Source organism: Lygodium microphyllum, chromosome 8 (genome assembly GCF_053477565.2).
Source record: "Lygodium microphyllum isolate KBCC chromosome 8, Lygodium_microphyllum_v1.1.10, whole genome shotgun sequence".
NCBI lineage: Eukaryota > Viridiplantae > Streptophyta > Polypodiopsida > Schizaeales > Lygodiaceae > Lygodium > Lygodium microphyllum.
Window position 1 is genome coordinate 13,482,346 of NC_141142.1, and position 24,795 is coordinate 13,507,140.

Consider the following 24,795-nt stretch of genomic DNA (forward strand, 5'->3'; position numbering starts at 1 on the left):
TCAAGGCTCAATGAAGCCCCTACAATCCTTGGAATAATCTTTGATAGGTGTGGAACAAGCCGCAAGAAGAGAACGCTCAATGCATACCTCAGGATGAAAAAACAATGGCTACCATTAAACCTTGAGTTGAGGCTTTTTCATGGGCTGAAGCAAATGATGGATGATGAAACTCCTCGAATTCCCACTCTAACACCAACAACTAAAAGGTGAGTGGAAGGTAGAAGCACAACTAGATGCAAGGAGAAAGCAAGAGTTATAGAGGTTCAAGCAAGAAGAGAGAGACCGATGTGTGGGAACTCCAACAATCACAATGTGTGACCGACCTTCCCTTATTCTAATTGTCACTAAAATAATAAAGAATAAATTGACGTGATGGGTGCTCACCACACCTACAATATACATGTGTGGACCTATGTATAAGTAAATGTAGGCAGCTAGGTACATGTAGCCTTTAATACTTAACACGGCCTACAATAAAGAATCTCATAGAGTAGAGTCTACAAAGAATATGAGATAGAAATAATAATCTTTTGATTTTGCAAGCACAAGAATGATTTGATTGAGGTCTTTTCCACTTTAAATATGGACTTCTTTTTAAAAATTTTGCAAGGCCTATTTTTTGAAAATGCTCATGCTGCCAAGAACTCCATCCATGCACATTCTTAGGGCCAATAGTAGTGACCCATCTAGACCTTCTCACTTAGTTCCTCCTAACTCACTCATTTGTCACACTTTTAAAGGCGCCTTAGATTTGAATTACAAGTTGCATGGGAGAAGCCTAGTGCTTGAAAATATTTAAAAGTTCAAGGAGTTCCAATCCTTTACATTCACTGTTCCATTTCCTAGGCCTTTGCTATTTCTAACCTTCTTTAGGCTTTACTAGCTTCCATCTCGGGTTTTCAATCTTCATGGTATACTTGTTCCTCATGCTTTGAATTTTTAATGATTTTTTTGATCTTTGATTATCCTATTTAGCTTCCTATCTTCTAAATGTTGTATAGGCTCTTAATTGCTCTTTTCTTTTGCTGAACTTGCATCCTACATCAAGTCAATTGCTTTTGCTAAACCTACATCAAGTTAACACTACCCCCTCATTAATTAGTGCAAGTCCCATGGCACTTATAAATCTGCTTGAGACTTGAGTGGAGTCATGGCTAAGGGTAAGAGGCCATGTGGCAGTCAAGGAGATGTGGATGTTGGAGATTCTTTGTAGCACCTTAAATGTGTGTGCAAGGAATTTGCTTGCTCAACTCCTCTTCTAGGTGGGCTATAGTTGTCAAGGTTGGTTTATCTTGGGCCTCCAACTTCTCTCTTATCTCTTTTTATTAGTGGCATTGCTAGAGTTCTTCTTCATACTTCATATTCTCAATACTTGTCTCCATCAAAACATCCACTTTCATTCCAAAGTTATACAAGTCCAAGCTACTTTATCTTTGGTAAGCTACATAGACTTCTTTTTCTTTTTCTAGGGTACGTACCACTTGTTTTTTTCCTTTTTCCTTCCAATCCCTCTTCTTTTCTGGTGCCTTGAGTGGGTCATAAAAGTCTTGATGGGTCCTTGAGTGAGACGAGGAATGTGCAACTCTTTTTTCTAACCTTGCCTCCTATGATGCCACTCCTTTTGACCTTGTAAGTGCTAGTCCTTCTAACGTTCCCCTAACATGTTTGTGAACATGGTCACCAGCCAATGGAATCTTTCTATCCATGTTAATTTGCTACCTCCTCCTATAAGGGTGGGTGGTTGTAGTGGTTAAGTGGTTGTTAAGGCCAATTCCCTTGGTTTAGATATAGGAGGTGGTAGTGCTTGGATGGGTTACTTCCCTTTGCTTTCCACAAGCTTGGGAGCATTTGCATTGGTAGTGCTTCCACCCTTCTTGATGCATTTGCTTGAGCCTACTTTAGGAAAGGAAGGGTGAGGTGGATCGATGAGTGACAGATAGCTCCTCTATCTACTTGGCTCCTTGGTTGATTTTGAGATGGCCAAGTTAAATTCTTATGCCTCTTTTCTTCTTGCCTCCTCTTCTTCGTTCTAGAGTCTGTATTGTCGCTCTATATCTAACTTCTCAAACTCTCCTTTGGCTCTTTCTATTGTATCTTCTTTTCCTTTCTCCTGTTTGTCTCGTGGTCTCTCCTAAAACTGAGTTTTGCCTAACTTTTTCTTCTGGATGTCTTCCAATTTGGCTCTATGAGCTTCCTCACCTCTTTTCCTTCTTTCCTCTTCCAACTTCTTTTGCCTTTGGATATGCAACCTTTTCTTGGTTTGTGTGGGTTGGAAGACTTTGCCTTCTTATATTTGACCATGTTTAGTAGATACACTAGATATTGTCTTACTAGCCTCCTTATGTGTGACAAAATTTTTTTGGGTCTCTTTGTAGTGTTTCTATGATAGCTTAACCTCCTTTCACAGTTTTTTTTCTTCATCATCCTCATCACTTGTATAGGGACTTCTTCTATGAAAACTATTTCTCTTGCTATAGAGGTCACCTCTTCCACTAATGATGTTGCATCTCCCTCTCCTACACATGTTATCAATTCCTTAACCGATCTTGGATCATTGGGGGCCTCTTCAATAATGGCTATGAGCACTTAACTAAGGCTAAATTCCTTGATGCTTTACCCCTTACTAACTTCTTGCCCCCTGCTGCATATCATTAGAGTCTTCGTTGTTTTGTGGTTTGAGCCTTAAGACTTTGATTGTGACATGTTGTACAGTTTCCCTAGTGTAGATGTTGAGATCCTACTTCTTTATGTTCCTTGTTAGGATGTCCTCAAATAGACCCATGTGGATTGTATTCAAGGTGAAATTGTGCTTTGTACTAAAGAATAGAGTGTGCATTAGCTTTGCATGCATCTTCAAGGTTGGATCGAGGATTGCCCTGATTTTGATAACGTCATTGCCAATGTCTTGGTTGCAAAGTTCAACTTTTTTACCCACGTCCACTTTTTTCCTAGTAACCTTCTCCAAGAATTCTAGTAGGTCAAGCACCCTCTACACCACCTTTGCATTTGCTATACTTGGCCTATTCATCCTCTGTGAAGGGTATTTGGGGCTTGCCTTACCTCTTGCAAACAACTTTATCGTTGATTCTATGCACCTATTCACAAGGAAACCAAATTGAGAGATCTGAAGATTTTTATAATAGTAAGAAATCTATTTAAACCACTCTTTTATGACACATTGATGCATTTAGTGCATGTAACTTTTATCTTGATATTTCCACTCTTCTTTGTATTTTACCCCTCCCGTTCTAAAGAGTTTTGCAAGGCTTCCTAGCTTGTGGGGGCTAGTTGGTGGGTTAGAGAGTCTCCAATGGTGCAAGTTTTTCTACTATATGAATATTTCATCATTTTTTAAATAAATAAAAAGTAAAAAATGAATTACAATACCTAAAATGAGTATAATTTATGTACAAGAAGGTGTGTGTTTATCATTACTGGTTGGCTCTTGCTTCACTAAACCAAACTTAAATATGAGGATTGTATTCCATGTATGCATAATGGTCCATGTCACATGGCCTAATGCCAATATGTGTAATGTAGGTGAGGATATAGGTGATTGAGATCCCTTAAACATATGCAATAGGTGATATGAAGTTCTTCCTCACTTAAAAGCCAGTCCAAGCATGGATATAGCCTAATGTCGTCTTCCCGTCAATTCTAAGTTAGAGCAAGTAGTCAAAATGACATTGAGGAAACACAGGTGGAAACACATTAAGTTTACATTATCCCACATCGTTGCTCAGCATTAGTCATAATCTGGTAATCAATCCTTTCCCACTATGTGCATTGGGTAAACCACTTCTACAAAAATGGGGACTCAAACTTGGCTATTTGGTCATGCAATTTGATTCATCTAGGTTCTCTTCTGTGGTCTCTATGCAACTACATTTAAATTATGTGATCAAGCACACTTTGAGAGCTTGCCCTCTGGTCATTTAGGTAGCCATTAGTTCTTTTGAGATGGTATGGTGCTCTGTGAAAATAAAATATTATTCCTCTCATGAGTATAGAAGGGTTTTGACACATGTAGATATATCTTCATTATATTGACAATGCTTTAGTAGTGGTGTGCTTGGGTACACAAATGCAAACTATGTAGGAAACATTGACGATAGAAACTCAAACATAGGATATGTTTTTTACATTGTATGGTGATGCAATCTCATGGAAGTTTCATTTATAGAAATGCATGGCATTATCTACCATTGAAGTTCAATATACTGCAATCATAGAGGCATGCAAATAAGACATATGGCTTAGTCATCTAGTGGGAGACTTTGGGCCTTAGTGAAGACATGCCATTATTATTACATAGTGATAGTCAGAGTGCCAACATAGAATACTATGTTTCATGTGAAAACCAAGCATATAGATGTGAGTTATTACTTCATTCATCAAATGTTTGAGGACAAATCAATTGGGCTTGTCAAAGTTCATGCTAATGATAACCCTATAGACTTTCTCACCAAGCATCTACCACTCAAAAAGTTTCCACATTGCAAGGGGTTGATAGGCATTGTGTGAGGATAACTCATATGTATTTACCTCACTCATTCTCTTATTATTTCATCTCCCTTAAAGTCACATTGGCCTTTAAGGGGGAGGTTGTTGGGATAAAGGCCAATGTGGCCAACTTTCCATCTTACTTATTAACTCTAACTATATGTGTACACATTCATTCTTTATTCTATGAGGGATAAAACAACAAGGTGTTGCCCACAAGAGAGCTATTGGAGATGCCATGAATTCTCCTTATAGCTCTAGCATGTCCTTTATTGTCAATAGGCCAATTGCACTACTCTAACTATTAGTGAAGATGGCGATGGCAGATGGCTATCCAACACCTAAATCGACTAAAAGGATTTCAGGTAACATTTTCAATTGTGGCTATAAAAGCTATCCTATACTCACTTGGCCATGCTAGGCTACTTCTTGCCTAACCATGATATTGCATGAGTTGCCAAGCTTGAAGCAAAAACCACTTGTGGATGCATGAGTATTGTAACAGCCATCCTAGTTTAAACTTCAAAATGTGTGTAAATCTAGTGGGAATGACCCCTCCTTGGGATGAATAGCCCAAGATGCTAAGTATCACGCAAATAGCAGAAGGTATGCTTCATTGTCTACCAATGCCTTGTGCCTATAAACCTACTCTTTTGTGAGTGTGATTTGGAGATGAGGCTTGGTAATACATACATAAATCAAGAATTCAACAGTTAGTGATAGAGAGATACATCAAAGAAATCACTCACATCATGAAGGCTCAAACATTTCTCCATAAGAGTAGAAATAGACTTGGAGTCCTCTAAACCAAATCTTTGCAGCAATGCCTCAACATACTCTATTTCACACAAAGTAATGTCTCCATAATACTTAAATTGAATGCCCAAATAATGATGCAATAAGCCCAAAACTGACATGTCAAAATCTAAATTCAAATCAACCTTAAAATCAAGCAATATATGTTTCATTAGGACGAATGAGCAACATCCCATCGATATAAACCACAATATCAACTTGTGAGTAGCATACCATTAATATAGAGCACAATGATTAGAGACACATCATTCTCATATTTGACATATAACATACTCTTAGTTGGACTATTTTGAAAACTATGTGCAGTCAAATATGCAAGTACTTTCTCATAGCAAGGCCAAGGTGCTTGCTTTAGATGACACAATGCTCTATTCAATCTACACACTTTGCTTTCTTGCCCATTTTGAACAAAACTAGAGGCTGATCACATACTTCCTCGTGCAAATTACCATTTAAAAATGCAAATTTAAAAGTCCATAGGATGGACATGTTCATACAAAAACAATAAAATTGACTTCATTCAATAAGTGGGAGTAAGGTTTCATCAAAGTAAGTGCCCTTTTGTTGAGCATAACCCTTTGTCTAAGTCTAGCCTTATAGTGATCAAACACTATGATCTAGCTTACATTCCAATTGTAAACCCACTTAACATACCTTTTTGACAAGAGGTCATTCACACAAGAACCAAGTTTGGAATTTTATCCTCTTCAAAAGAAACATGCTAATCCTCATCGTACATGCTAGAAATAGTCAATGCAAAATAACCTCATGCATGAGCTACACTATAGAGAGCAAGAATGAGCATGATTAGACAAAGGTACATTTTCGTATGTTATCGTGTGACATCTACACTAGTCATTTTGGCATGGTTTTTGACACTTTAGTCTTTGGTCTCTCATCACAACAAGGTCATCATTCACATTTGCACCAACCATTTTGGCATATTCTTAGACTCCTCAATCTTTGTCTCTCATCAACAAAATCATTGTTCACATTTGCATTAGAAGGATGTTGATCTGTAAACTCAATAGAGACCTGCACTAGCTAAAAACTCCTCATTTGGTGCTACATTTGACTTTGCACCACTGAAAATATGTAACAAAGTGTCATACATGAAAGTAAAGGCTTCGTAGCATCATCCAGAAAGAAGCTAGCCAAAATATGCTTGATTTCTAGGATGATATAACCTATAATTTATAGGATGAGATAACCTATTATATTTGCTTTCAACACTATAACCATCAAAGATACATTTCATAGCCTTGTCATCTCATTTTTTGTTAATTTCCACAAGTACTAATATTTAAGCCAAGCAAAAAAAGTAGACAAGTGAGAGATGGATGCCGTTCAACCATACCAAGCGCTCATATGTTGTCATAGAGGACAATCGTTCACTGGGACACCTATTTACTACATAAGTCATGCAATAGTAGTCAAGCCAGGAACCATGCAACAAAGCTTGACATAGCATGCTATCTCCATGAGACATCAACTTTTCCTCTTAGGTTACTATTTGATTGAGGTGTATACAACATTGAACATTGGTGTTTCATCCCACATTCAACTTATAATATATTTAACTCTTAAGGCATATACTCTCCCCCCTCAATTAGAATAAAAAGTACCCACTTTAGATCCTAATGAGTTTTTAGCTTTACATACAAAAGCATTTGCAGCACAAGAATACATGAGACTTAGCTTTCAAATGATATACCCATGCATGCTTACAATAATTGGCAATAAAAGTTAAGCAACAAATGTACTTTCAAAAAGATAATGGTTTTCATCATATCATAAATGTCATTGTGTATAAGCTATGCTTTCCAAATAGCTTTCACTAAACTAGCTTTTGGAAAGGAAGCATGCTACTTTGTAGAAAATGTAGAATCCTCACAAATATCTTTTATAGGTTCCTCAAGAGCAGCCAATGAAAAAACCATGTCAGACTTTTGCAAGTATAGAAAAGTAGAAAATTGTATATGACCAAAGCATATATTAAAAAGTTGTGCATGTGAAACAACTCGTGAATTTGCAATTGCACATGCCATTTCTTTCACACACTTTCCATAATTGTTGACCTTGTACAACCATATATATATATAGAAAATTAGCTATAGCAAATGTGGTGATACATTATGAATAGTATATTTTTCATCCATGATTTTGAAAATTAACCTAACCTTGGCAAGTATAGCAATCGACAGTAAATTCATTTAACAATATAAAAGGAGTGTTTAGTGCATGTGATAATTCTTAGGGATAGAATCAGAGAAGTGAACAAACTATGTTGCAAAAAATGTGCTTAGTGGCATTGCTATCAAAGCATCACACATTTGAATCCATAATAGACACTAGCCGCTCCATGTTAGGTTCTCTCAACCCTTTGCATTAGTGTTCTCTCAGTGCTTTGCACTAGTATTCTCTTAGCACTTCATAGCGAAGTTCAAAGCACCAAGGAGGCTAGGCGCCTTTTGCTTCCAACAAAACGAATTTATATCATAGACTTACATTCTATAAACACTTAAGGGAGCATAGGATTAGGGTTTCTATGGGCAAAATCTAGGGATTGGGAAAAAATATGTGGCTTGGTGGGATTAAATTTGGGTTAGGTGCCAAATTAGAGTGTTTATATTGATTAATTAGTTAGGATTTTGGGCATGAGGGTCAAGTTTGGGGAATTGGTGAACTAGGGATGTCACTAGGGGCGAAAGGGCTAAGACTTAATGTTACATTATGTGTGTATATGTGTGTGTCTATGTCTGTGTGTCTACATGTAGGCATACTCACTTGTGCACACACATATTTATGTGTGTGTGGATTCATGTGTATGTCTATCTTCCTTATGAGTGAGAGGGTAAGATTTATTATTTTTGGGTTGGGGCTCAAGAGGGGATGCAAGATTAGGGTATTTAGTGAGATACATCAATCAAGGTTTTGAACATGGCATTATGTTTAAAGAATGAGGTAGTTAGATTAGGGTTCGATTTGAGGAATAGCATTAGGACTATAGAATATGGGATTAGGTTTGATGGACAATTAATTTTTAAAGTCAAGAGGGATAATAGGAATTAGGATTTAGGTTATTGGGCTAGGCATTTGAGGGGCAAAAGATCAAGGTTTTGGCAACATAATTTGACATGTATGAATACATTCATACACATACCTCCTTTGCCTTAAGTCACTTCTATGTGTCCCCCCACAACGATGATGTGGATCATTGATGTAGCCAATGCAAAAAGTGGCCTAGCATATAATCTCCGCATATGAGACATATAATGTAGAGAGAGAGAGAGAGAGAGAGAGAGAGAGAGAGAGAGAGAGAGAGAGAGAGAGAGAGAGAGAGAGAGAGAGAGAGAGAGAGAGAGAGAGAGAGAGAGAGAGAGAGAGTGTGTGTGTGTGCGTGTGTGTGCATTGTCTATGTATGTATGCATGTGTGAGTGTGTATGCATGTGCACACATGTTCAAACATACAACTATTGTGGTTTGGCATGTAGGCACACCCGACTACATTCCATTTAGCATGTAGATACCTATGGGTATACATATACATATAATATAATATATTTATTATGTTGACAAAAGGATATATATAAACACTTTGTGTGCATGTGCGTGTGCGTGTGCATGTGTGATAAAAAAAGAGAATATTCATATATATTTTTAACAAAAATAAAATTTGATGGTCTGAGCCTCAAAAGAGAGAGAGAAAAAATACTTTTTTTTCTTTCTATAAAAACAATTTTTGTTTGGTGTTGTGAGGAAAATAAAAAATCCACTATTAAGTTATTGCATCGTGGAGCAATTACTACATATACCTCTCTCTCATACATTTCTTGAAACGTGAACATTGGAAGGACATTGCATTGCCACATACATAATGTTAGTGACACACGTGATGGCAGTGGACATTGAATGATTCTTTGGCAGGACCAGTGTTTAATTGACCTATCATTCCTAGGTCCTGGGATACTTCTACACAATGTTCTACTTCCTATCTTCACTTTGTTAGAGCATATGCTCATTCTAAGGATACCTCGGTATGCTTGCCATCTCATTTTTGTTGGAATCTTGCTTTTATGCATTAGCAGTCTCATCTGAATACTCGGAAGCGTATTCCAAACTTGATGATTAATCAGAATGAGGATATGACTGAAGCTCAAATGGATGTCCTATATTATTTTGCACAAGCTTTTCCTACTAGGTTTATTATCATGTTGGAAAGGAATTCTTCCATATACCTCTCTCTCATGGAGAAATTCTTCCTTATACTCCCTCTCATAGATTTCTTGAAATGTGAATATTGCAAGGACATTTCTTTGCCATATACATCATGTTAGTGACACATGCATTCAACATCAAAATAACGTTTACCTAGGCTATGACTGCCAAAATTAAATCATTTGAAAAGTTGAACCATAGTATTTGGTGATAATTGAAGAAATGAATGCATTGAGCACAATCTCATTCATTGCATAGTTGGAACCAATTCAACCTGAAAGACAAAGGAGTATATGCAACTTCTCTAAAGGCCATAATTTCTCCAAGCTATGCCACACCATTGCCAAGATATCTAAGCATCACCATCACCTAAAGAAAGAAAACTTAACTAATAACCTCAAAAAGAGTACAAACAATATGTGACTCCAAGTGGAAGAAGGTACCAAAGTCATATGTCTATGTAAAAGTATATTTCCTCTAATGTGTATCCCAAATAACCCTAGAATGTCCTCCATTTTCAATGGAGTTACCATGGACTATATGGACAATCTTAACTAAAATCCTAGAGAGGATATCTATAATACATTGAGATGTCACATGAATTAATAAATGGAATGGCTACAACTCACTATCTCAATGAATGAAGCAATAATGCTAGTGATAGGCTCCCCTCTACAAAAAAGGATTTCTTAATCATGGATGACCTCCTCAATGTTCTATGGAGAGAGTATAAAATCTATCACTATAGCAAATGGGCTCCCATCTTTGTGTTGTATTCTTGTACAAAAATAACTCTTATGATGGGGTTTGGGAAGATAGATAGGGTTAGCATGTTCCACATGGCAATGGGAGAGAGAGAGAGAGAGAGAGAGAGAGAGAGAGAGAGAGAGAGAGAGAGAGAGAGAGAGAGAGAGAGAGAGAGAGAGAGAGAGAGAGAGAGAGAGAGAGAGAGAGAGAGAGAGAGAGAGAGAGAGAGAGAGAGAGAGAGAGAGAGAGAGAGAGAGAGAGAGAGATTATGGGGATCTACTTCAACTTTTGATCCCCACAAATGTTGATACCATGGACAAGCTAGCTTCTACAACACCAAAACTTGATAAGTAGACCGATGTTACGACCATCAATTGAGTTTTTCGGGTGCATGGTTGTTCATGTATGGTAAATGAGAGGCCTTTTAAGAAGTGAGAGCATTGCATGGATGAGGAAAAAATGAGTTGATAATTGACAAACAATTTGTATCTTTCTTCAACTTAGTCAAGATCCCAATAGACCAATAGAAAAGGCACTAAAAAGGCCAATGTTATGTCATTTGTAGACCGTTATAGTTAGGTGTGTTTTTCATCAAAGGCTACCTTATGATTTTTTTAAAAACTATCTCTATGTTGGTGTGAAACCAATTTACTTTTCATGAAAGGCTGCCAAATAAGAAAATTTAGCAGTTATGTGCCTCTTTATTGGTGTTAAAATGACCTTATTATGGCATTTGAGTGAGCTTATTTTTGCAGCTTTGTGACTTGTTTTCTTTGCGTGTGTGTGCTCACTAATTAGCAATAGGCAAATTGAGTCTTTCAGGGGCTTCACACAAGAGTCAAGTAGGCTCTTTACTTCAAAAGAGCTCACAAAGTCACAAATATTCTTTTTATTTTGGTAAACACCAAGGTCACACAATCAAAATAACATTACAGATATTTGCATTAAGCTTTATTTTTATTTGTATAGACTCATACTTTGCATTTGTGTTGTATGGCCATGAGTGAAATAGATTACAAATGTTGTTTCATTAGTTGTGGTAGCATCTTGTCATCCTATGTCAATTACTTTGTCATGCCACTTTTGTTTTGAGAGAGTGATTGGTGTTTACTTTATGATCATAAGTGTATATCATGATTTGACACCATTATAGCACATTGATAATCTACAATAATTTGTCATTGATTGTGAGACAGCCTATCTCCTTTTTGATTGTACATGAAAGTAATGTTTGAAAGTACATGGATGTTCCCATTATGCTCTTGGAACTTTATATAAAGCCCCCATGCAAGAGTGTGTTATTATTTTTATGTTTTTTCATTATAATACAAGTATATAGGTCCTTTTATAGTACATTGATGATCTACATAATCTATAAAATCCCCCATGCAAGAGTGTGTTATTACTTTTGTGTTTCTTCATTATAATACAAGTATCTTCAGCTATAGAGACATTGTAGTTCTTTGTTACTAAAATAAGTTTATGCAACAATATTTAGGTAGAGAAGGTGATGCTGATGAGGCTTACTATAGGAAAAAACCATGCAACTACATTTCCAACTCATCAAAACCTTCATATAAGTCAACAAAATGTTTCTATAGCTATGTTTTAGGGCTTAGAGATAAGATCATATAGTTGTTTGTAATTGAATGTGTTAAACACCCTAGGCATAGGACATGTTATAGTGTCAAGTGTAGAAAGGCTTGCATAGCTAACAAACTCGTCTTGTGTCACTTTTAAATGGCGAGAAGGAACTACATGTGTCTAGTCACTTTGTTGGTCCCTGTCTACTCATAGATATTACTACTTATTTGTGTGGTTCGATTATGTGACTATTTGAGCTTGATGCATTTGCAAAATCAGAGTATAACCCCAACTTTTACACTTGGTTATTGCCCATCCTTCCTTCCTCTTCACCTTTTGATTAGTTTTCTTCGATTTTTCTTTGTACATAATCACTCTTATTTGTCTTTTTCTTTTTTGTGTTGTACTAATATCTTTTCAAGTCCTTTGCTTGTTTCCCCCATGAAATGTGTTGTTAAGCTTTTTATCCTTATCTCAAAGTTTAACCTTAATACTTGTATTATATTTTCATTATGTGAACACAAGAAAATGAAGAAAGTAAATGCAACCTACAACATTGACTTTTCTTAATTTTAGTCGATCCACTAAAACCTTACATTCATCCTATTCATTGTTAGTGATTTTTTTGCCAATGTTTTAGTTTGGACTCTATAGAAGACATTGCAATAAAAGAAAACCATGCACAAAGGTGGTATATACTGTTAATGGAATAATTTTCAACACTGCAACTTTATGCAAACTAATTATGATCTCAATTTTGGTATACTAATTTTATCCTCTCTAGATGTCTTATTGACACATCATTACAAGTATAAGTATTATTGCCCATACATAGTGAAGAGTTCGAGCAAAAGTTTTCCTTCATGCATAAAATAGAGACATCGAAAAAGTATATATATGTAATGTTTCTATTCCTTGGGCTATCGTGCTATGTTCAAGCAATGATTTCTAATTGATGGCCATACCCTCTTGATCACTAAATGATCATGCTTAGCACCACTCTTGAACTAATGTGCCTAATGATGTATTGTGGTTGAAAATACTAATGAGAATTTGGCTCGCATTTAATGCTTATGGAAAGTGCATTATCCATCAATACAAAAAATTATAGTTTTATTTGATGATGGATGATGATCATACTATATATGGCAATATGAGCTATAAAGCAACAATGTGTTAAATGTAAAACATCAAATCAATTGGCCAAGTTGTGAGAGAGCCTCAAATGCAAAAAAATTGGAGGATGATCATGATAAGATTAGTATTTTGTTGCCTCATTTGAAAGCTCCCCAAATAGGACTACCACTTTCCTACTACAATGTAATTTTCCTTCTCAAGTACATTCATTCTCAAGGTATAAGCTTACTTACTCTAGTTGCACATTGGTTTTGGTTGTGCTTAATTTAATGCAAAAATCATATTATATGTTCTTCCACTCTAACTTGTTGGGCTATTGCTTCTAGATGTGGGAGTGTAGGTAGCAACCTTCTCACAAAGCTTGGGGGTGCATAAATAATGGGTGTGGAGAGTTGTCCACATGATTGGACGGAGGTATATTGTGCTCATGTCCATTGCCTACTATAACAATTTTTTAACACATGGGCTATTTCCCCTTGTTTTTCCCTATAGTGCTCAATATTATGAGCTTTTGCTTGACAGGCACCACATACCTAGGTGTAGTTGGGTTTGGGCGGTTACTACATCCTAGCTACATATGCACTCTCTTCCTTACAAAAGCTCATGACATTTTCATAACTTTTATTAAAAGATAGCACAAACCTAGCTACATGTGAATAGGGCTAGAGGGTTGCTCACAATGTTGGGCCCCTAGCTAATTACGCCTACAATCCTTACAGGAAGCTCACAATGTCGTAATAGTTCTCAATGCAGAAATTATTGTGCGAATTTATCTAATTTTCTTGTGTGTCTAACTCAATATGGCCTTTCACAGGCTTGAAGCCACATGTAGACATTAGAAGCCCATTATGTATGGTGCTAAGAAGGAACGGAGAATCTAGGGGTTGTGTGAGGGTAGGACTAGAAGAGGCAAGGAAAAACTACGAACTAGGAAATTGTGAATGTCCAAGGTAGTCGCCCTCCAATAGCAACTAGTTTGGATCAATTTATAGATCAAAATAGTCTCACATGAGCATAGGTTGGTGGAGTCCCAACTATTAAAAATGAAGTATGTATGATACACGTAACCCCACACACTCCTATGTATGTGGACACGCAAAAACATAAATCAAAACATGTATATGATTGGATGCCAATAATGGTAACAAATGGAAAGGGGAAAAGTAGAATCGACCATCTACCTACCAAATACAAAATCTGAGGGCCTCTAGCATCAAGACGATCTCACATAGGCATTTAAGAGGGGAGAAAGTCGAGATCAAAGGCTAAAAAGGAGGCACCCTTTTTGGATTAATCTCAAACATTCACTAAAATGTCACATAGTGAAAGTAAACTAGGATGTGAGAGTAAACTAGAACATGTGGGTAAACTAAGATCATCAAAAAATTAGCACAATTCTTGAAAAATGGAAACATAAGAATAAACTGGTTAAAAATAGTATTGCCAACATGTGTAGATTATATGGTCTAATGACTTAGAAACTTTGAACTACACCCACTAGTTTAAGGGTTCAATTGCCTTAAAGTTTTCTTTGTTATTTGCCTTGAAGCTTTTTTTTAAAATGCTATTTCCTTTTGGAGCAATCTTGATTATTCATCGAAATGGCACATCATCACGAAAGTAAACCAAGACACGTGGGAAAACTTGGACAATCAAAAATTTGGTACAATTGCCTAAAAAATGAAAACATAAGAATAAATAGGGAAAAAATAACACTCCTAACATGTGCAAAGTATATGGTTTAATGGCATATGAACTTTTTCTATATCCATGAGATTAGAGGTTCAAATCTCTTGAAATATAGAATAAGTAATTATAGTTTAAGTATAATTTATATAATAATATTCAATTACAATAGCAATACAATATTTGAGAGAGAGAGAGAGAGAGAGAGAGAGAGAGAGAGAGAGAGAGAGAGAGAGCTTCCTCCTCCCTGTCTGTGGCAAACTATTGAGAATATAAGAAAAAGTTAGAGAGAAACCCTCCTCTCCAACTATGGAGAACTATTGAGAATATAAGCAATAATTTTAGAGGGGGAAAGGGAGACGGACATACACACACACACACACACACACTCCTCTCTCCTTGTTTGAGAAGAGAGGGAAGAAAGTGGAAAATTTGAGAGAAAAAGAAAAGATTTTAGGGGATGTTGAGAGGCTCTCATATGACATCCTCAAGATTCTCTAATAAAAAGTATAGAAAATAAAACACACACACACACACATGTATGTATGTTTGTATGTATAATACGCCCATTCATATGTGTGAATGAATGATACACACATTTTTTTCCTTTTTTTATCATTGTTTTCTCTACTCCGTGTGTGTGTGTGTGTGTGAGACACACACATACACATGTATTTATGTGAAGATATTTGCATATATAAGTGTACATGTTTGTAATTACATATTTTATAAGAGCATCCTCTCCTCCACTCTATTTTTTCTCATATATATATTTAGATGTGTGAGTATATATATTTAATACGTGTCATTTGTGCGGTCTCATAAATGTGTGCTCTCTCTCTTTCATACACACAAATACATATTTCCTCCTTTTTTTTACCTAGATCTGTGTATATATAAACGTGCATATATATGTGCATGTCTATCTATACGTGTATTTAATTTCTAAATCTATTTGTGTGATCTTGTAAATATTTCCTCACATCATTACTATTTTCTATTCTTTCTTTTTCTTTCTCGTCTCTCATCTTTGTTCACCTCATATGTATACACATGTAGATGTATATGCACGTGTACGCATTGTATGTATATGTATATGCATATATTTGTGTAGATATGTCTATATATGCATGTATGCATATGTTTTACAAGTGTACATTCATTCTTCTCTACTCTATTTTTTCTCATATATGTTTCCATCTATAAACATATATGCATACATGTGTATGTATTTGCGCATGTATATATTATTCATGTGTTTTCTAGTCTCTACATTTATAAGTAGTTTTCAAGTATATATACATTGCATAAACATATTCAACCATAAAATTTATCATCCCATATATTTAAAAAAATTTAAAATTAACTTTTTCTTATAGTATACATTCGTGGATGTTTTTAAAGTACATATACATTGCATGCCCGTGTTCAACCAATAAAATATCATATCATTACATAAGTTTAATTAAAGAATATATTCATCTCTGTGAGAGAGAGAGAGAGAGAGAGAGAGAGAGAGAGAGAGAGTCTGTGTGTGTGTGTGTTCGTTCCCCTAACCCTTCAAAAAACCCTGCTTCATTTCTTGAATACCAAACTTCTCCTTTTGCCGCAAAGGCTTGGAAGCTGTCTGGTTGGTTCAAGATCCCCAAAGCAAAGCTCTAAATAATGTATAAGATATATGATAGATTCAGAACCATACCACATTAGACTTAACAGGATGCAGGATAGATTCTAGACCGTACCGCATTAGATTGATATTATTGGATCTCTCACAAAATCATGACATTGTTATGTTGAACTCACTGTGATAGAACATCAGATTTAAGGCTCTTCAACCTACTTTTCTCTCAAAATATTGGACTCTCATACATTAAAAACCTCGCAAATATTTTATTCACAGTACTGCACAATTTACATTAAGAATGCACATACTCCTAAAAATCCAAGGATTTTAACCAACAGCATTTAATATTAACCTCAAAGACAAACCATTCAAAATTCCAGAGCATTTTAGAACTTGAAATAGCATATCAGGAGTTTTTGCTTCAAGAGGGCGATTGGAGCAATAAACACAGTCAACTGACGTGTTGATTACTAACAAAGTAACATCAAGCCTTTAAAGGGATTCCACTTGCAAAAGAGAACTTGATTAATTTTCAGGAATGCTCCTTCCCCTGAAATATTATCGTGTTACCAACAGGTGTCATTTTGGTTTATCCACCGTCCATAAGCTGACAGATTTTGTATATCAGGCTGTTTAAATTGAGCATCAAGCCCTGTGTCCTGTGCTCTCATTTCAGCAGGCTACTGCAATATTGGCCCATTGAACAAAAGGATGTAAGGGAACTGGCTCAACAATAAGGACTTATGGATCACATCAAAATTCCCCATGAGCCACTGCTAAGAAGAATTTTATTTGGCAAAGCTGCAGTTGGTAAATGTCAAAAGAAATGGGAGCCATGCTGCAGCTAACCCTTTATAGCACCTACTGCCTTCTGAGCAGCGTCATCAAGATCGTCCGCCGCAATGATTGTCATTCCACTTTCCTGTAAAAGCGAACGGGAAAGCAGGAAGTCAATGAGCACAATACCAGCTAGACTTTATATCCTCTAATGTACTGATTGCAGAACTTTTAACAAACAGAAACGAGTTGTCCATAACACAGATACATGTCACTTATTCATAGTTTTGCAGATTTAGAAATACCTTGAGAATGCTTTTTCCCATATCTACATTCGTGCCCTCTAGCCGAACAACCAGAGGTACTTTAAGTGCAACCTTGAGTCACAACAGAGGACAAACAGAATTGACTCCCTCTCTCTCTCTCTCTTTTTTTTTTTGAAAACTCTCTCTCTCTCTCTCTCAAAAGGTTGCTTAATTAAAGAACATCACATCCACAAAAGGCCATCATGCCAGCATGCAAAGGCCACATGCACAGCTTAAAGAGAACCACACAAGGCCACATGGTCACCAGAACAAACATCAAACTTGTTGAAGTCCCTAAGTACTAAGAGTCTACTGCACCATCACACACAAATAGTGATTGAAGTCATGCAAATGACCTCTAACCATGGATTAGCCACATCACAATATCAAACCCCACCCATACCATAGAAGCCACCTACCATAATTACAAGCCTCTAATGCACCCATCTGGCCATGAATTTCAGAAACAGAGTCAAAGATAAAAGTCATTCTAATACACAAAGTGTGCCAAAGCCCAATATAACCAAGAAATGAAACAAATAAGAATGCTGCAGCTGCAAGGTCCGTCTGAGCTAACCTTCCCAAGACCCATGCTCGATTAGCAGTTCTTTGCAATGTCGATGGAAATGAAATTTCATCATATTTGTAAACCAGGCAGGAAACAAAAATTGAAACATAGTCGCTATGCATGTAGTACAAAAGACACAATTGCCACAAGCAATCTTGTGATGCTGCACCGTGTCGCCAATATGGAGGCCTCCAATTAGAACTCTCCCAACAAAAGACTCACCTTAGTACAGGATCTCTGACTTCCATAACAATGACAATCTACCCCACCATCTTGTATAACCATTTCTACACAACTGCACCTTATTAGCATTAGTGTAACCTAACTCCTCTTTTTTTTATGTGAATAAGTGTATATTAATGTAGACCTATTTATATCAGGCCTTCAGGCCAACCAAACAGAATGGATAGAACTTTCAAATCAAGCCTTCTAGCCAGCCATGAAAATCCTGTCAAGCACACGTCAAAGCCAAAAGGCTACTAAAACATAACACACAAATATCATGCAGGCAATTCAATTGGAGTAGAGCAAACAATATCCAGCCAAGAAGCAGCCACATCAGGGAGGACCGTATCTGCTGAAATCATGGAAGAAATAAGAGTAATCCTCAAACACAGGCCACATGAGTCATGACCACAAATACCTGAGGCTAAATCAAAAATAAAGGCATCATGGGTACACCAAATGGGCTTGAGAGCTATCATCTAAGAAAGTGGAAAAGGCAAGGGTGATCCAAGTCCAAAGAAGACAATGAAGGCATCTTGCCCAAGACCTAAGAATGGACGGGTGTCTACTACCAAGTCACCAAGGTCCACACACGGGAAACAAAGCCCCAAATCTGTCTCACCAAAGGACAAGAGATGAAGATATGAATCAGCACCTCATCATTAGTAGTGCAAAAGATACAATGGCCCTATGAGATCTTGTGGGCACGTAGGACATTCCCGGTAGGAAGACCACCAATAAGGAACCTCCACACAAACTTTTCCTTGAGAATCTTGGACCTCCACAATTGAAGAAATCTATCCCGCCACTTCTCTTTGCTATCCCAGGCACACCACACTTAATTTGCCTTCTCAACGACCCATTGTTTGTCCTCTACCATGTTGTGGTAGATCTGATTAGCCGACCTTTTCTGAAGATCATCAGGTTTCACAAACATCCAATCCTGCCAAGGTGAAGTAGGCTGAGAAGCAAGCAATGGATTTTACCACTGAAACTACTCCTACGAGGTTGATTAAATCTGGCTACAACCTTTAGGCACCCAAAAGTGCTAGCGTATGCAATGGAAAGAATAAAGATGAGACTGCCTAGGGATGAAAATGTCATGTATTGATTGCAATCCCATTTGAGCCATTCGATTAAATTTCTCTCGCTGCAATTCTTTATTTGGCCAATGAAGCAACCTAGATGTGGCCAACACTTTTGCATGTAATGAATTAGCCTCCTTTCAGAGATCAAAGGATGCCAAACTACAAAGCAACGAATCTCTTACCAAGAGGCAATCAAATGAGTCAAAAGAAATGACTACGACAATTCAAGAGGTCTCGTAGAATTCAACACACGCCAGCACCATGGCCAGATAATCATGCAACCATGGGAGATACCAATCTCCTTGACAAAAAATTTTGCAACATTAGTCCGAGGATAACTCTACACACAAAGGGCTTGCAAAAGCGCCATTCTCAAAGCTATTAAGTGAAGATGAACATCCAATAAAGTAGCTCCTCCCAACCATTTCCGAGATGTGATATGCTAAAGATATCCACACTTGACCCAAATGATTGCCTGTCTTTTTCCTTATTAAGAAATGAATAAGCAGCACTAATTCCAAGAGAGACTTCTTGGTCCAAGGAAGCAAGGGTAAGAATAAGAGAGACCATACTAATCATGATAGATTGTGCTACTTTGAGCCGCACATGAAGATGCTAGCCCTAATATTTCCAATATATAAACCTATTGTGAATTCACGAGGATATCTAATCAAGTAGTGCTTGGGGAGAGATATACACACCAATGGGATATCCCTAGTACCGGATAATATCTCCCTTGAAAACAACAGCTCCTTGCCAGCCCAATTCTAGCAAATCCCTCTCTATACAAGAGATCAATATTGACTTTTGAGCATTATTATGAAGGCCCAAGGCCAAACCAAATAGACTCCAAATTGCTATTGTCCAATTGACATTAGTTTGGTCAGCCTTAAGAAACATAAAAGAATCATTTGCCAGAGATTGACCCAAAAGTTGAGAACCACTAGGAAGAGATAAACCAACAATATCCCCATCCAACCAATGCAAACAATAAAGGATTAAGAGGACATCCTTGACAAAGAAAACAAGATAAGGCAATCTCGTCTGTGACTCCCCCATTAAGCACAACATATGCCACTCCATCCTAACTAATAGAGTCGATAAGAGAACTCATGCTGGGACCAAAGCCCATAGTAGACATCAATTGTTGCATAAATGAATTAGCTGACATGATCAAAAGTCTTTTCGATATCTAACTCAATCATAATTACATGTTGGCCAAAGGCTTTTGATATAATCAATCCCCATTTGAACATTCAAAATATCATGCAGGATGTTTTATCCATTAATGAGCCCATACTAACGAGAATGAATCAACTGAGGAAACACTTTCTACAATCTATTGGCAAATGACCTTGAAAAAGATTTTATATAATGAACCCATAACAAAAATAGATCTTCATTGCTTTAAAGTGGATGGGAAAGAAACCTTGAGAGGCAGACGAATAATTGCAATTTTCCAATCAGTAGGGATCGATTCGGATTTCCAAATGTGCTGCCAATGTTTAGTCAATGGGACCTTAAGTTGTGCCGCATTAGTTGAAAACAGCTCATTAGGGAGGCCATCCCAACCTAGGCCTTTCTTGCGAGGTAAATGGCATAGCACTTTCTCAACTCCTACCTCTATGGTATCTGCTTCCATCAATTCCCTCCATTTAGGCTTAACTTCATGTCAAACCAAGTCACAAATGTATCTATGAGCAAAAAGAACAAAATCAGAAAGAAATTCCTACGGATCCAACAAGGATCTATAGTATTCAAGGCACATCTGAATGATAGATGTGGGCTCAATAGCCATTTCCCCTTGCTCGTTCATCAATCACGCAATATTCTCCCAGACATATTTATGATACAAATAAGCAAAAAAGTTATGAATCTGACAATTATTATCATGCAAAGCATCCAAACGAGCCAGCAATTTAAACTTAACATATTCTTCCTCTTGTAGAGCTTGAACTCTATATTTCAGCCACTTAGAACATGTGGCCAAGTCGTCAAAGTTATCCCCAACTTGTTGCATACTGAGCGAATGTCCCAACAAAGAGTGCAAATACTACAATCCAACACAAAAAACAAAGGCATACTAAATATCATACTGTCAACACAAGGCATATGCATTATCCCTAAGAATAGGCCATGCATCAATACCCCCAAACAGACGTGCATGCAAAACTGACCAATCAACTATTGCATATACTCAAAAAATCGATTGTTTAATAGAAAATATTGACTGAAATGTAAAGGCAAACGAGCAAGAAGAGCCTTGAAGGCATGAACCGGCCAATGAGTCATGTCCAAAACCAAAGGGTAGTGATCCGAAAGGACATGATGCCTCTCCACACACACATCAATCTCTATTGGAAGGACAAAATCACTCTAGCAAATGTACATTCTGTCCAATCGGACCCACGTTTCTAAATGTTAAAGACATCGGTATATAAAACCAAACTCAAGGATGTAATCACAACCACATATCCTATTTCAAAGCCAAGGTGGCCATAGCATCCCATGCTTGACACTCAAGGCCATCCATAACAGAGTGAGGCGAAGTTGCTTGATCTATAGATACACAAATAATAAAATCACCCATGACCAACCCCATCGAAAGGGACTGCAAATCATCCCAAAGCTAGAGACAATCTCAAGTTGTATTAGGTGCATACACACCCACCAACCACAAGACCTCCCCCTCATACATAATCTCCACCACCAAGAATCTACCCCGAGCATCCTAACGAACCAATGAAGGCCGCAATGAAGATCGAATAGCCAACATAATATAACTCCAGATTTATGAGGAAACGGGCTACTAAAGAACACCATAAAGTCCTATAAACATAAGTGGAACCAGCCAAGGAGTGTTCCTTATGCTCCATTGCATAAAAAACATCCCAATTACTGGTAAAAACAATCCTCCACAACGTATGTTGCTTTTTGGTCGATGATCCCCTTTGGCATTCCATAAGGCAAGTTTTATGATGAACAAGGAGAAGACCTACTGGATCACTGCTTTCCTTTTTGCATCCACTGATTTTGCAGCGTGAAATCTCTCCATTTCACTATGAAGCACATGCACATGATCCGCCCTTGGCAATTCAGCAACCGATGCATGGGGAGAGAACTGATATTGCTAAGCAGGAATGCATCTCAAGAGGGCTACCTCAAGCATCGAGCCTCAAATTAGTACCAATAGCACCTTTACCAACCACTCCAGCTACAAGCACCCAAGAAGATTGTGATTGAGGTTTAGAGTAGAATCCTTTACCCCTACATTGAAAAGTCTGTGTGATATTATCATAGGCCCAATGGGCAAGAATAAAACAAGCTTCCTATCAAGCATGGCATTTAACAACAAAAACCAAGGAGCATCCTTAGATGCCTAATCTTGACACACACAACATGACTCTACAGCAAGCCCGGCCTGAAGTGAATCTGTATTTCCATGAAAACCAGAGGCACGAGGGAAGGAACAAATTGTTGCGACACAACTTGGGGTTCACACTCCCACATATCCACTTCAACATCCAAACCATGCTGCAAAACCTTTAGAGCATGATCACATTCAAATGAAATGACCCAACTGGCCACATTTGAAACAATTTGTTACAAAAGTTCCCCTCTGTCTCTCTTGTATATGCATCCCTATGCCCTCATCCCACAATCTACCCTGCCATTTTGTACAACCATCTCTATACAACTGCACCTTATTAGCCTTTATGTGACCTTACCCATCTCTCTCTCTTTTTTTTTCTTGTTTTTTTCGTGAAGATAATTGAATGAAGTAAATATTTTACATCAAACCATCAGGTCAGCTTAGAACTCTCTCTCCGAAAAATATATACATCAGACAATCTACCCTGCCATTTATGTACAACATCTCTATACAACTGCACCTTATTAGCCTTTATGTGACCTAACCCATCTCTCTCTCTTTTTTTTTCTTTTTTTTTTCGTGAATAAACCCAACTCTCTGTTGGGTGTAAAGTCCCTTCGTCTCCGTGTAAATAGACTTACGGGTGTGAACACACCCTTAATGTACCCTAACATATAAATACATTTATTTTATTCTTTTTGTACCATCACATCAGTACACCTATCTCTGCGTTCACTCTTCCTCTAACTCTCAGGTCATCTCTGCTCTTTAGCTAATGCTTTGACCTTGCACGCCATTGCGCACTCTCACACCCTTCAAACTGGTATCAGAGCTTTGGTGAAGGTGTGCACACTTCCCGAAGTCAAGACGAGTCAGTTTCAGCTCGCGCGTGCGAGAAAAACAGCAGGTCGTTTTTCAGCAGACGGCTGCACGCGCATCGAGACGACACATTTCAGCAAGCTGTCACCTCCCACAGGTCAGGTCGTCAGTTTTCAGGTCTGCATTAACAGGCGATAGGCAGGCGACAGCCTGCACAAGTCAGACGATTGCAAACGACAGTTCCCAGGCAAGCAATAGTCAGGCGACAGCAGACGACTGCAGACGACAGCTCCCAGGCAGGCGACAACAGACGACAGGCAAGCGACAGCTCACGAGGATGGGCGCAGGCAGATTTGTCAGGCGACAAGCATGCGGGACAGGCGGCTGATCAACTGCTGATGCTTTCGTCATGATATCAGCAATTCACATCAATTTTTTATTAATTTTGCAAGGAGACCCCTTGCTCACTGACCGGGGTTCGCGTGCTCAAGCACAATTCGCAAGTTGGTGCAGATTTAGGCACAGAAATTTGGGGCTTTTTCAGATTGAGTATTGCTCATGCAAGATTGAGGCATCTGGGTCAGAAATTGCAAACATTGTGCGCGTTTGAATTGGGGATTTTGCCAAATTTACTGAAATTTTGCTCAGCCTTGTGAAATTTCTCAACGTAGGACCCATAAAATTTGGGACTTTTGCTGTATTGGCGAAATTTTGGTCAACTGAGTCAGATTGGCTGACATTGATGCACAATTGGACCCGAGAAATTTGGGTCTTTTGCAAAATTTTGTGAAGTTTTGCTAAAATTGCCCGTTTTATGCTTTCAGGAACATGTATTAATGCAATCGAGGCAGATTGGTCACTGAAATTTTGGGTTTTTTACTGAAATCTATGGATTTTGGCAAAGTTAATGCGTGAAATGCACTTTGGGAATATTTCTGAAGTAATCTTGTTGCCATAAGTAGAGTGATCTGAGCATTTTTTTATCTCCCGCTTGTGCGATTTTGGAGAAATTGCAGAGAATTCTTGGTGTTTTGGGGTATCATAAGTTGATACAAGCACATATGTATGCAGTACACATGTTGGGCAGCTCCCATTGAGTTGATGTATTGCTGATTATTCATGTTGCAACAGTCTTAGTGATCATTTGCAGATCTGGGATTGGTGCAGATGTATTTATGGTGATATTGCTGAAGTGGGAGTTATCTGGCAGTGATGTATGCATTTATTGTATGCTGAAATTGCAGTCATACTACTGAAAGTCATTCGCTCTACTGCTGAACACATACTTGGACTGAATCTTGCTATTATTTGCTGAAAATTTGGGC

General features: G+C 37.6%; 1 protein-coding gene across 2 annotated transcripts in view; it reads right to left on the bottom strand.

The window, feature by feature from the left end:
• Nucleotides 1–16,822: 16,822 nt before the first annotated feature.
• The window catches only part of LOC148031985 (ATP citrate lyase (ACL) family protein), a 65,198-nt gene continuing 57,225 nt past the window's right edge, over nucleotides 16,823–24,795 (bottom strand). For both annotated transcript variants that reach the window (XM_087682594.1, XM_087682593.1), the window contains 2 exons: nucleotides 17,398–17,469; nucleotides 16,823–17,237 (listed from right to left, as the gene is read on the bottom strand). In XM_087682594.1, coding sequence (XP_087538720.1) covers nucleotides 17,160–17,237; nucleotides 17,398–17,469 — 150 coding nt within the window. In that variant the 3' untranslated portion in view covers nucleotides 16,823–17,159. The remainder of the gene's footprint in view (nucleotides 17,238–17,397; nucleotides 17,470–24,795) is intronic.